Source organism: Phalaenopsis equestris, unplaced genomic scaffold (assembly GCF_001263595.1).
Source record: "Phalaenopsis equestris unplaced genomic scaffold, ASM126359v1 Scaffold001271, whole genome shotgun sequence".
NCBI lineage: Eukaryota > Viridiplantae > Streptophyta > Magnoliopsida > Asparagales > Orchidaceae > Phalaenopsis > Phalaenopsis equestris.
Window position 1 is genome coordinate 389,748 of NW_018165710.1, and position 13,833 is coordinate 403,580.

Consider the following 13,833-nt stretch of genomic DNA (forward strand, 5'->3'; position numbering starts at 1 on the left):
AGTGGTTAGAATAGAAATAGTGGTCCTCGTTCCTCCAACCCCCCAAGCAGCAAAGACAATCCAACCAGGCCTAAAAAGCCCACCCGTAAAACTAGTCATATTGTTGTATCCCCCAGGTGTCATATCTCCAATATACAACCTCCAAACCATCATCACAAATGTAGCAAAGGAGCCCTGGGCCTCCATGCTAAAAATATAAAACCAAACAAAAAACACCCAACACAGACCCAGCCCGTAACCAGAGAAAGTCCCCAGCTCCACAACCACAACCACCAAATAGGGAGCCCTGGGCCTCCCAAATAAAAACAGATACACTCAACACGGCTCCTCAGTCTGTAACCCGAGAAAACCCCCAGCTCGACAACCACAGCCAGCAACCATTAGGGAGCCATGGGCCTCCCAAATAAAACTCAACAGATATAGCAAAGTAGTCATAGACCTCCATGCCAATGATAAATTACTCTTCATCATAACAAACAAAATGATAAATAGTCATATTCCCAGAGCACCGCACCTCCAAATTATCCAGAAATGAGTGAGTGAGAGAGAAGTCCAGCCTAATTAAAACATGGGCCGATCTAAGCCAGTCGGCCACCCATAATTCATCAAGATGAGACATTTATACGAATAAAAGGAGCATCAATATTATCACCAACCAGCAGAGTATAAAGGCTAGGGGGGAGTAGCTCCCACCCTACAAATTTGACTAGAGCCATCCAAATTAGCAAGCCAATTCACGGGTTGATTACCCTTCCGATAGATGAAATTCCATATAACATTCATATTAGAAACTAACCCTTTAATCCTCCTAATATAATAAAGAATATCCTATTGGGTTGTGTCATACACATTTTCATTTTTATGTAGAACACTGTTTTTCCAATTCACGGGGGATAATTCTGTCTTTTGCGTAAAAAGATGTCTCAACAATGTCATTCTGCTTCTTTTGCACATTATCTGACATTATTTCCTCTTGAACATTAACTCATGTGTCCTTTCAGAACTTTCAGACTGCTTAAGCTCATTGAGTTAGGAGGGAAATTGAGCTGGGGCCTCAAGGCAAGGCTTGTTTCGATTTTGATCTCACTTTATCAACCTTGATAGAGTCCGGTTGTTTTACCTTGAGCTTGATTCGTTTGAATAGTTAGCTTTAATGCAAATGCACATGCCATGACAACGGGCTTTAGGTTTCAAACATTCTTAATATATTCTATGGTAATCTTCATTCATAGTTCTTTTACTGAATTTTGCATGTACACTTTGTTTTCTGTTCTTATTTGATATCTGCACGTAGAAACACAAGCAAACATTGAGAACGAATGCACATTTCAATAATGAAAAAAATAGCTTACTTTGCATGAAATCGCGGAGTTTCTTATTTGCAAATTCCCATTTTAGTGGTATTGATGCTAAAATACCTGCAATGAAGATTGATCCTTCGAGTTTATTTGGTAAATTAAAGCCGCACTAGATAGATGATTGCAACTTGGTAAGATTTTATGAAATGAAAATAAGTTAAATAAAAGGTTCCTGCTCTTTTTTTTCAAGAACAGTGAAAAAAATCTTCTTTGATCTGTTTATTGTGGTGTTGACTTTGTTTAGCCTGAATTTCGTGCCAATTTTTTTAGTCATCATTTTCTTACCTTTTTTCTTTTATTCTATTTGAATATTCATGCTGACCAAATTTTTTTATCCAACTTCTTTTTATGCTTTGTACAAATCATTTGTAAGAAAAGGATGGCAGCAGCATTTTATGCTTTTTACTGCAGTTCATTCTGTTGCTCATTCCTGTACTTCAAATTAAGAAAATTTTTTTTATGATATTAAAATCTGTATTGTTGTTTAAAATACTAATGCTTTGTTGCTGTAGGTTAAGAATAAAGTTGTACGGGAAGTCATAGATTTTGTCAAATCTCAACGGTCAGTTTTTGATCAGATTCTAAGAGAAGACATCTCCTCAGCTGAAGAGGGTACCTTGGAACGGATTAATCTTGTTGTCTCAATACTTAGCAGGGTATGCAACTTAATTTTGTCTGGTTGCCTTCAATTTTTGTTTTACAACAATATGTTACATTATGTGGCACCAAACGTATGACTAACCTTTTGCAATTTTTTTTTAAATGAAGATTTGGCCTTATGAAGAGAATGATGAGTATGGTTTTCTCCAAGGGCTTTTTAGCATGATGATTTTTGTTTTTAACCTTGATATTGGCTCTGCTAGTTTTGGTCGAGTATCAGATTCGGTTGAGGTATATTTTCTTTTTTTCGAAGTATTCAAAATAATATTCTGGTAGTATGCTTCTATCAAACTGGTAGTTTTCTTCATTTGTAACTTATTTTTGATTTGCAGTACAAAAGGAACTCAGAGCTGATTGTGTTCAGGCTATGCTTTAGCCTTATCTCTTATCTTTATCTTCTGATAACTAAGAAGCTCATCAGGTTGCAGGTTTGTTATGGCTTTGTTTCGTTCAAAATTAACAAAAATTTATGCTTATTGAAACAAAAAACAATTTTGAAAGGTCATCAGCATCCTCATCTGTTTGTGAGCCTGTCATGGAAATCCGAATATTAACTGCTCAAATCTTGCTTTTATTAACCGCATGATTCAAGATATCATTCATGTTGCCTTTATTTCGTTTTCTTGAGGACTGGTATTATTGTGCTTACTTGAGGACCAGGCTATCCGAGTATATCATTCCCTAATGGAGATCACTCCCGACTATGATGACTCTCCAGCAGCTCTGAAAGTGTCAGCTAGATTCTGTTGTTCCCGCTTGGATGTAGAATTCTAGCAGTGCTCACTTGGCCCTGATAATTCTGCATCATTCAAGCTGCTCTTTATAGCTCATAAATCCTATTGCCTCCGCATTCCAGCTCTACAGTTCGCCCTGGCTTGGCATGCCATTATCAGTTCTACAACTCCCGTAAAATAATTATCTAAATGGTCTTAGTCCCTTTTTATCTCTACATGTCTTCTTTCTTTTGTAAATTGTGTTGCTATTTTTATTTTGTAAATATGATGAAATATGTTGTATTCTTATCTTATATTATTTAACATGTTTATAGGGCCAACTCTGTTAAACATTTGTCTTCTTCTTGTGCTCGCATATTTTTCTGTTAAGATCTAGCGGGATCTCATAGTTATTAGCCTTGTCAACATTGTGAACCATGATTCACCTTGTCAACCAATTGTTTGGCCCTTCGGACTGCTTCAATAATGTTTGCTAGTGTTGCTTCAAGCCTCAATCATTAACCTAGATTGTTAGGTCAAATCACTTGTGTTAAGTTGTTTTTACTTTTTTTGCAAGATTGCTTTCCCTCTAGCGTGAATGACTTTGTTGGTTCATTCCTGTTGTGATTTAGCTTGCCTTTCATGAGGTCCTCTTCATTGGCCACTCCTATTACAAATTTGCATTGCTCCGAAGCCATCCCATGCTTCAACTATGTGATTTGGCTTCAATGTCGGTTGATTCTTTGTTTTTTTCTTCCCCTCTTCCCTCATTTCTTGATTCATCCTCTCTCACTTGAACTTGCTTAATCATACACTATCAAATTGTGCTTTGCCTGCCTGTGCTTTTCTCGGTCATGTGCTTCATTTTGCCGATCTCTCTTGAAGATCCCTTGAGAATTGTGTGATGATTCCATGAGGATCAAATGATGATGTTTTGAGGATCCAATAAAGATCTTTTGAGAATTCGATAAAGATCTTTTGAGGATGATGTGGAGATCCCATGAGAATGCTATAAAGGTGATACTATTCTAAGGCTCCTAGATGGTGTTTAGGAAGCAGGTTTTGTAGGGAGTTGTTTGTGGAATGGCGAAGGGAAGATAATATGTGAGTTTTATGGAGTTTGAACAAGGATAAGCATCGTTCGTTTCACGAGCCGACCCGGGCCTTGGAGTTCACCAAAACAGGAACGGGCGGTCGAACAATGGAAATTAATTCTCTGTTATTTTATTTCTTTCACAAACAGTTTAATATTCAAATAATATGTGAAAAATGCACTAAATAAAGCAATTACAATTAATAAGTAAAATTGGTACTTTTTTTGTTGTTGTTTTCGCCTGTTGTATTTGTTTACTCATCCTCTATTCATCTTGTTCAAATGTTTAAAACCTAAATATGATATTAAAATAATATAATGAGTTATCTAATGATAACTCAGGAGTCACTAAATAAAGTAATTAAAATTAATAAGTAAAATTGGTACCTTTTTGGTTGTTGTTTTCGTCTGTTGTATACATTTACTCATCTTCTAATCATCTTGTTCAAATGTTTAAAACCTAAATATGATATTAAAGCAATATAATGAGTTATCTAATAATAACTCAGGAGTCACTAAATAAAGTAATTAAAATTAATAAGTAAAATTGGTACCTTTTTGGTTGTTGTTTTCGTCTGTTGTATACATTTACTCATCTTCTAATCATCTTGTTCAAATGTTTAAAACCTAAATATGATATTAAAGCAATATAATGAGTTATCTAATAATAACCCAAGAGTAATCATATTTTTAAACTATAGTAATCCAAGGAATAGAATTTAATAGGCATGTAGGCCTATAAGAACTCTTATAATATGCCGGTGTTTCATATTTTTATAAACAATCTGATATATGTGCATGCATCAATAAGTTTATTTAAATGAAAATATTCAATTTTCTATGAACATTTATTTTATACTTTACATACACATTTGTCTTTGTGAAGATCACCGTAAATATATATATATAAACACACCCTTGGCTGATTACAATATTCTTGGGTGGAATAACCTGTACGTACCCCTGACCAATATTATCTTGTCAGCAGAGCAGTTAGAAATGTAAACATTACAATTGTCTAGGGAGGTAAGCTTTGATCCACTTATTCATGGCCAATGTTATTTAGACAGTATAGCTGTTATTAAACTATCATAATTGTTCGGGGTGGTACAAAAACTCTACCCGTGCTGGTATATTCAGATGCAAACATTCATATATAAGTTATTTCATTCTTCATACATATTTTATTCTGAGACTTTTTTATGCAATTTACTTGTCACTACCCGACCCGGTAAACTTGGGATTACCAAGGCGAGAATTGGTTGTCGGACAGAGGAAATCTATTTAACAGTTTCATTTCATCTCCAAAACACAAATGAAATCTATCCAACAGTTTCATTTCAATGCCAAGAGGAATTAAAGGTTGTCGAATGACATCCTTCAATCCAGAGAGAAATCGACGATACTTTTCTTTGACATTTGGGATCAACTGAGGCACATACCTGGTTAATATTGTGAATTCTGCATTATACTAAAGGGATCGGTCGCCCTGCACTAGTCTGATAAACCAATCTCACATCTGCCTCCTGGCTGAAAGAGGAACGAACCAGTCACGAAAAATCTTCACAAAGTCCTCTCACTGTATCTTACTACTGAGTCATCCGCCAAACTTATTTCAAAGTTGTTCCTGCCGCCACGTCTCTGCATCTTCCCTCGAAAGCAAAAATAGCTAATGTGACCTTCCTCTCCCAAGAAGATGACAAACTTTCAATGATCTTATCTACTCTCAGCAATTAGTTTTCCACCTCAACTGGCTCTTCTGCCCCTGAAAATAGTGGTGGTCGCATGTCCTTAAACAGCTTTAGATATTTTGTCATTTGAGTTGTTCCACTATCACTAGCCTAGGTCTGAGAACTCTGAATAAGTCGTGTCATTATCCTAGGTTTGACAACTCTGAAAAAGTCATGTCATTATGGTCATCGTCTGAGTAAACTGGAGGAAAGATCATTATGTGCTAGAAGCACTCGATTCTGTTGATTTGTAGCCCTTGCCTCTCTATCATTCCCATGGGCATCCTCCAAATCAGAATGATTTTTCTCTAAGATTACAAAACTTTACATTATTAACATTACTTTAAATTAATTTTTAAATTTCCTAACTATTATTGCTAATTTTTTTAATGAATTTTTAATAATCATTTTCCTACTTACCTTAACTAGGCCCTGATACCACTCGTCACGACCTGACTAGGTGAATTTGGAATTAGTAGTCGGGAACTGACAGTTAGACTGAGGAATACTATCTAACAGTTTTATTTTATCACAAACATAAAAATCCAAAACAGAAAGAAATCATTCTATTTATAAATATATATTTACAACACATGTTCATATTTATACATTTACATTTAAAAATCAAATAAACTAAACTACAATACCTATCAACTTGCACTCTATGACACTTATACATGTACTTTCTGGGTTTAATCTAATTTACAGCTGGTTTTTCAGTAATAATATTAGTAATTATAGTTTGAGTTAAAACTAATCAGCGTGTAAATGTTTCTAAATTATAATAATTCTCATTTTAAAATAATTTCATTTTTTTTCATTAATTTAGGTTACGTTTTTCATAATTGGGAGTCACTGTCTAAACATATATTTTATTAAAATATATGTTTAACCTTTTTAAATCCACCATAGAGGTAGGTAATTATTTCTCTTTTTATTTTCATTTATAATTTGTGCATGGGTACAATGCATTTCTCTGCTAATGTCATCCAGGGGTGACTCTCATATGCTTGTGTATTTCATAATTTATTCATTTTTTTTCTTACATTTAATATTTAAAAGAAAATTTGCATTTAACATTTAAAAAGAAACATGAACTTTTGCATTTCAAAAATAATAACTAGGAAACAGTAAAACATGTGTAAATAAACAAAATTATTGTAAAATAAAAAGCATATTATCCACTTCAACGATGTCCTCTACTATCATTTTCCTAACATAAATCTAATCCTTTTTCTGAACCTATCATAAATTGTCTTGATTAGTTGTTAATAACACATCGTATATAATTAATTTAATCAATTTCTGGTCATCTTTCTCAAGAATTCTAACCTAACAATTAGATATTTATATTTGCCCCTTAAATATAATTAAATTATTATTTATTGAACTATCTCTAATTGTTAAATACATCCTAAACCAATTAATAAGACTTCAAATTAATCAAAAAAATAATTATTAAATTAAAATTCAGAGTTCATACTTGAAATTTCTCTCTTTAAAAAAATTGTATCATGCTTAATTGTTTTGGTCAATCACCTAAAATTGTAAGAATCAACATTAGGATTTACATTAATATTAATATTGAAATTGAATTACCTTAATTGGTACAGTTTTTAGATGGTGGTCATGTGACGGTTGTACAAATATGTTACTGATATAGTAAAACTTTATTCTTAAAATATCAAATATTTTGTATTGATTTATTAAAATTTAATTGACATAAATTTTATTTTCTTTGTTACTTGTAATACTAAAGTTTATGAGAGTGAGTATTTACTGGCTTTGGTTAGTTCACGGTTATTTTAAACTAACTTTTCAGGTGTAACTATTTTATTAAAAGATAAACAATAGAAGAGATAATGTTTATGGAAGACACGGATAACCTGTAATGAGGTAAATTTAATTGCACTGTTTTAATTTAATTTATTTACGGATAACCTGTAATGAGGTAAATTTAATTGCACTATTTTAATTTAATTTATTCAGTGATTTTTTATTTGTTAAATGAATATAGAAAAGTTAATTTCCTATGTCTGGCTGTTTGTATATTAATTCCAAGTCCCGAGATTAGTCGTGACAGACGGACAATTCAACCATACAAAATTATTACCGGCACTCATTAATTTGCAGTATCAGGACCCAGTGGATGATAAATTAATTTTCTAAGTAGCTACAAATATATTTGATACATTTCATTTTATAATTCATTTGTATGCATAAAATTGGAGGCGTGGAAAATCATTTTATGAAAATATATATATCTATATAGGGTTCTTAAATTCAATATAATAAAATTACGTACTCAAAAGTCTGTACAAGCCCGAAATTATGAAACGAAAAAGTTGTGCAAGTTACACCCTGTTACTCGTCTTAGTGTTCTTTACCCTTAAAGTCAACATATAAAAAGCTATAACAAAATCAATGAAATAATTAAGGCTAAAATAAAATTTAATAAATGAAAAAAATGTGCATGTCATATATAACTCATGTACATGTTCACAACACATCACAACTATTATATTCCTACAAAACATGTCAAAAAAAGGCTTGTGATGCAGGGAATCATGACTGTTGTATAAATCATTTATTTTTTCATTCATGTATAATTATAAAAATATTCATAAAGGTCAGGATTATAATCATAAAAATGTCACATGTAAGTGTATATGCCTCAATTATTTTCATGTTTTGTCATGTCTTGGGTCGTCAATATGCCAAAAGGCTTCATTAACTATTGCTAAAGTTGGATCCTCCCCACATAACAGTTTTATTAACCCCCCCCCCCCCCCCCAAACCAACGGTTCCCTACGTTTTGTTGTTTTCTGATCTCAATTGCTCCCAGAGTTTCGTCTCTTTCTGAATACCAGGAGTTGGTAATCCCATCTTTCTGTATCATCCATACTTGTAAGTATTCATGTAGTAGCCTACTTATATCATCACTTTTGATATTTCTTATATCATAATTTTTGTAACAAGCATTCATCGTAGGCATTTCACATATCATATTCTTTTAATCATAGTAAATGAATATCTACAAACAATTATTTCATAAGCATTTACATCAAATTCATACATAATAAAATAATAAGTATCGTCAGTGACAAATCAGGTATGCATTCATACCGTTTCTACACACATTCATCCACAATATTCAGAAACTTTTAAATGTAATTGTATCAAACACATAATCACATAAACACCTCCAAAATGTTATTTTTCTTTGTATGAACACATGATTATTGTTTTAAATTAACGGAGCAGTCCTACAACAAGTTCCCAAACCTCGCCTCCTTAGTTTAAAATACATGGAATTTTGATTCTCTAAAAAATTCATGAAATTCTTAGTGGAAGTCTTCTTTGAACATATTTCATTTGTCAAAACTTACCTCAAACTGACTTCCCTGCAAAAATTATCCCTAAAAGCTTTCATATTTCTTTCTAGATTCCTTCCTTCCTATCTTCCTTCCTCTTTTGTTCGTTGATTTCTTGCTAACGGCCCAATTTGAAAGCTAAAATTCAAGTCCGTAGCTTCTGGCACAAGACTGTCTCCTGCTATTGTGACAAGGAACAAAGGTGCACCTATTCGTGGTAAACATCAAAACAAAAGAAAAGGAAAATCAGAAATATCATGAAAGAAGGTTTCCCACCTTTTGATTTATCTTTGGAACCCTGAAATATTACCTGCAGCTCCCTGCTAGTCGTTTGGCTCACCCTTCTATAAGATCCCAATCGCAAAAAGCTGCATGCACGCGGAAGTGAAGTATGGGTGAGGGAAAATGAAATGAAATGCAACAATTTTACTTAATCCCATTAAACTTCAATCGCTCGATCTATTGCACGACTGCATGTTGCGCAATAGGTTGGACGAAAACAGTGATAAGATTAAGGTACCGTTTGGAGTAGCTTATTTTAGTATATCGCGTTTTCAAAACACTGACAGATTGTTTGGTAATTGCGTTCGGTGGGCGTATCAGGAAACGCGCATGCAAGACGGGAGTTATTTTCGAAGGATCGCGGTCGCTGGATGGACCCCGCAACACGCATTTCTTTACTGATTATTTTGTTGCCCTTTCGATCTCGATCTCTCTTACCTACGCCTTTCTTACCCATAGCATTGCCCTCTCCTCTCCCTTCTCACTCGGTGCTTCTATTACATTTCTCTGTAAGTTCCTGTGATTTTTGGCTCTGTGTAATCATGCGGTTGTCGATGGAATCGTGGCTTTCTTCATGCGATTTTTGGCTCTATATGTTGGAATTTTTTTGCGAGATTTTTCATATTGGTGCCTGAGATTTTTTCTCACGAGTTTTTTTGGCTTTGTGTTTGAGATTTGTGATTTGTCTTTTGTGATATTCACGGGCTTAGGTTGGGATCCTATCAAGTGGACCATTGAGAATTTGTGAATTAAGAAGTTGGAGGTAATAAGTAAACCCTTAAATACTTGTTCTTCCATTCATCTGTTTTAACTAATATACTTTCTCTTATTTCGCAAGCCGTGCCAGTTACCAAAACATTCAAGGTAAGTGGCAATTAGTCGGACCTTGAGTTGGACCTCATGTTTAGCTGAGTTGTTGCGATGAGCATACTTTCGTTCACCCCAAGTGAGCATGCTTTTGCAAGCATACCAGATGATGTGGGGGTTGAGCAGGTAGGTGGGCCAGGTGAAAGCCCCAGCCAAAACCAAAGGGATCTAGAGTCCACATGCCACTCAAAGCGGCCTAGAGTGGAGAAAAGGAAAAAGGAAGGATTCGCTTCTGTCATAAGCTCAATAAATAAATTGATATAAGTATGCAGAGGTCATCCTGGTCCTTCAATTGACACCACCATAGACGACTTTCTTCAAGTTCTGGATACATATCCTGAAGTTATGGCGGATACATCGTTTTATCTGAACTCCTTGAAGAAGAAATGGGTCATATTTTGTAATATGCATAATTTTTAACAAAATACACTTCTCCTTACGGGGTGTAATTGAAAGAACATTTTAAGGAGGCGTAATTGAAAGAACATTTGCAGTGCGGAGGAAGAAATGGGTCATACTGCGTGCTATGCTGACTTACCCATTTCCAAAACAAATGTAGATTGTAGTGGTCACGATGGCGCTCAACAATTACATTTGACGACATCATTCTAGGTCGGATGTAAACTTCACTGTGGTTGACGATGATCACACGCAAGTGATGTTTGTAATATGCATAATTTTTAACAAAATACACTTCTTCTTACGGGGCGTAATTGAAAGAACATTTTAAGTAGGCGTAATTGAAAGAACATTTGGAGTGCGGAGGAAGAAATGGGTCGTACTGCGTGCTATGCTGACTTACCCATTTCCAAAACAAATGTAGATTGTAGTGGTCACGATGACGTGCAACAATTACATTTGACGACGTCATTCTAGGTCGGATGTAAACTTCACTGTGGCTGACGATGATCACACGCAGGTGATGCCGGAAGTATTTGAATTTAACGTCAGACAATCTATACCACAACCATAAGTGAAATCACAGGAAGGATACACCCAGATGGCGAAGGCGCCGCAGAAATGGTTGAATTGAGAGAGAGGATAACGGACGCCATTGTTCAATGTTGCTTGGATGTCTCTTGTTTATTTTAAAAAAATTATGTTTATTTTATGTCACATGTGTTACGGATATTTTTGGTTTTGCAATTTTAACGTGTTTACATTGCTTCTTTTTCATTTGACTTTTATTTATTTATTTATTTATTTGTCTTGTGAGGTCAATGATGAAACTTTTGACCTAGTGGGTTCTTCTTTTCCTGTTGGTCGTTGTTGGTTAGTGTTACATGTGAAATCCTAATGAAGGCAATCAAGTTCCTTTCTACTTTTCGGTGCATCGGTTTACTAGATTCTTTTGGAACCAAAGCTCATCTCTTCTTTTCGGTGTATCGGTTTATAAGATTCTTTGGGATAGTTTTTTTTGGCGATATGCACATTTGACACACAGGTGATTGGTTTTATTAGGGTTAAATGCAACTAAGAATTCATTTTTCTTATAAGGTTTATTGTCTTCTTGTAGTGACAGATTCGTTGGTTGTTATGTTGAGTTCTCTAAGACCATGCGCTTTCAAAAAACTGCAATTAATTACTTCTTTTAACAATTTCAACTTCTATCATGACTAATGGATTATTTTTTTAATCATTCAGGAAAAATGAGCTTTAGGATTTTAGGTTTACTGTCTTTTTGTAGTGACAAATTCGTTGGTTGTTATGTTGAGTTCTCTGAAACCTCACGCTTTCAAAAAATTGCAATCAATTAATTTCTTTCAGTAATTTATACTTCTGTTATGACTAATGGAGTGTCTTTTTAATCATTCAAGAAATTTTATAAAATTGATTAGTAGAATTTCGGAGGAAGCAAAATTTAGGGTGCATTTTACAAGTGCCAAAATTTTCTCCTGATCTATCAAAATTGGGTGTTACAGTTGCAGTTGCTGACATCAGAATTTTTTGAGGTTTATATTTGAGTTGCCTTTCTATTCGGATGCTTGCTAATTGTTGCTTGTCCTGCTTTATTTTACCTTTATGATGCTTTTTGCTGGATTAATTGGTGATCCTGTTGGTTTACTTTTGGTTAAACTACTTTAGGTTGTCTTGGAATAAGGATGCGTTTGAAGCTTTTTGATGTTTTGCATGTCTTGTTCGTTTTCTTAAGCTTTATAATTAAATAATTCTGATTATCCTTCCCTTTGCAAGAGGAATTAATTACTATATTTATCATTATTTTTTATTTTATTTTGTTCTTCAACTGTGATGTTTGACAGGTCTCAGATAGCCATGATGGTCTTGTTGAATCAGTTGGCCAGCAGCTACCTACTCTACTCACCTTAGCGCATCTTCTTGATTCTCTCACGATAGCTTTGGTGAGGGCTGGGGAAGAAAAAAATTTACTGATTAATAAGGTATTTGGGTCCACTGGAATTAATCTCATTTTACTTTGTTCAAATTGCCCTCAACTAAAGTTATTAAAACCTTAAAACGAGCAAACGCATGATATCATATGGATGCATATGCAGTCTGAACATCTAAGTATTACCTTTCTAGTGTCTTTAGTTTTGTCTGATGGAATTCGAAGAGTTCTACAAAAGAGTGATTCGCTTGTAAATTTTATACCTATGATGATGTTGTTACTAGTGTAGATCATTTCCTTTATTATCATCCTTCAGATTCAGAATATCAATGAATTGTCGAGGCAGGAGGTTGATGAGATTATTGATGTTTGCATGAGACAAGATTGTGTCTCCCCTAATGATAATATTCGGAAGAGGTAAGTATATTTTTTAGTAGATTGGTTATTTTTTAGCTTTTACATGATTCTTTTGTTATTTGTAAGAATGTTTACATGGTCATGATGAATTGCTTACGTTTTTTAAATTGGTTTAGTCAATAGAATAAATGATTATCAGTATTTACTTCAATATTTATCTTCTTACAGTTATTGTTACATTTTTTATAGTTGGACTATTATTTATTTTTAAGTAACAATATGACTCAAACTTATATTCTTATTTGGCTCTATAAATGGGTGCAATTATATCAACACCAATGATACAGCAGCTTTTTACCTTAAAAGAACCTTTTTAGTAATTACATTCATAATTCATTGAAGGTTTTTTTTTTCCTTTTTGCTTGAATGGGCACTATAATCAACGGACACTTCTAAGGAGCTATGCAATCTCAGACTCGTTTCCGACCCAGCTGAATTTTTATGTATTTTTGTCAAATTTTACATATGTCCCCTTACATATATATGAAAATGTGTATTTCATTTTTTTATTTTTGTATCTGACACGAAAGTTTCAAATTTTATATATATGTCCCCTTACTAGGGCTGCCAAAAAAGCTCGTTGTTCGTGAACAGTTCGTGTTTGGTTCATCAATAAGTTTGTGTTCGATTCATTCAATAAATACGAGACGAACGTGAACAATTTTTTTTCATTCGGTTTGTTAAACGAATCAAACACGACCAGTGATGCGTTCGTTCGTGTTCGAATCGTTATTGTTCGAAATATAAAATAATTTAAAATAATTATATATATAATATTTATGATATTTTAAAAAATTAAATTTTATAAATTATAATATATAACAAATTAATAATAATAATATATTAATATACTATATTAGTAATTTACTAATATAAATATTATATATTTATATAATATAAGTTATATAATTAATATAATATATTATTTATTTATATTAAAATTAGGGATGACAAACTGGCTCGTCGTTCAAGGTTCGCCCCGTTGGTTAGAA

At 33.6% G+C, this 13,833-nt stretch overlaps 1 protein-coding gene across 1 annotated transcript in view; it reads left to right on the top strand.

The window, feature by feature from the left end:
* LOC110033735 (nuclear pore complex protein NUP205-like) overlaps positions 1 to 12,846 on the top strand; it is a 43,910-nt gene extending 31,064 nt beyond the window's left edge. Inside the window, exons 5-9 of the mRNA XM_020737801.1 lie at positions 1,871 to 2,014; positions 2,127 to 2,249; positions 2,351 to 2,446; positions 12,339 to 12,476; positions 12,741 to 12,846. Coding sequence (XP_020593460.1) covers positions 1,871 to 2,014; positions 2,127 to 2,249; positions 2,351 to 2,446; positions 12,339 to 12,476; positions 12,741 to 12,845 — 606 coding nt within the window. The 3' untranslated portion in view covers position 12,846. The remainder of the gene's footprint in view (positions 1 to 1,870; positions 2,015 to 2,126; positions 2,250 to 2,350; positions 2,447 to 12,338; positions 12,477 to 12,740) is intronic.
* Positions 12,847 to 13,833: the final 987 nt, after the last annotated feature.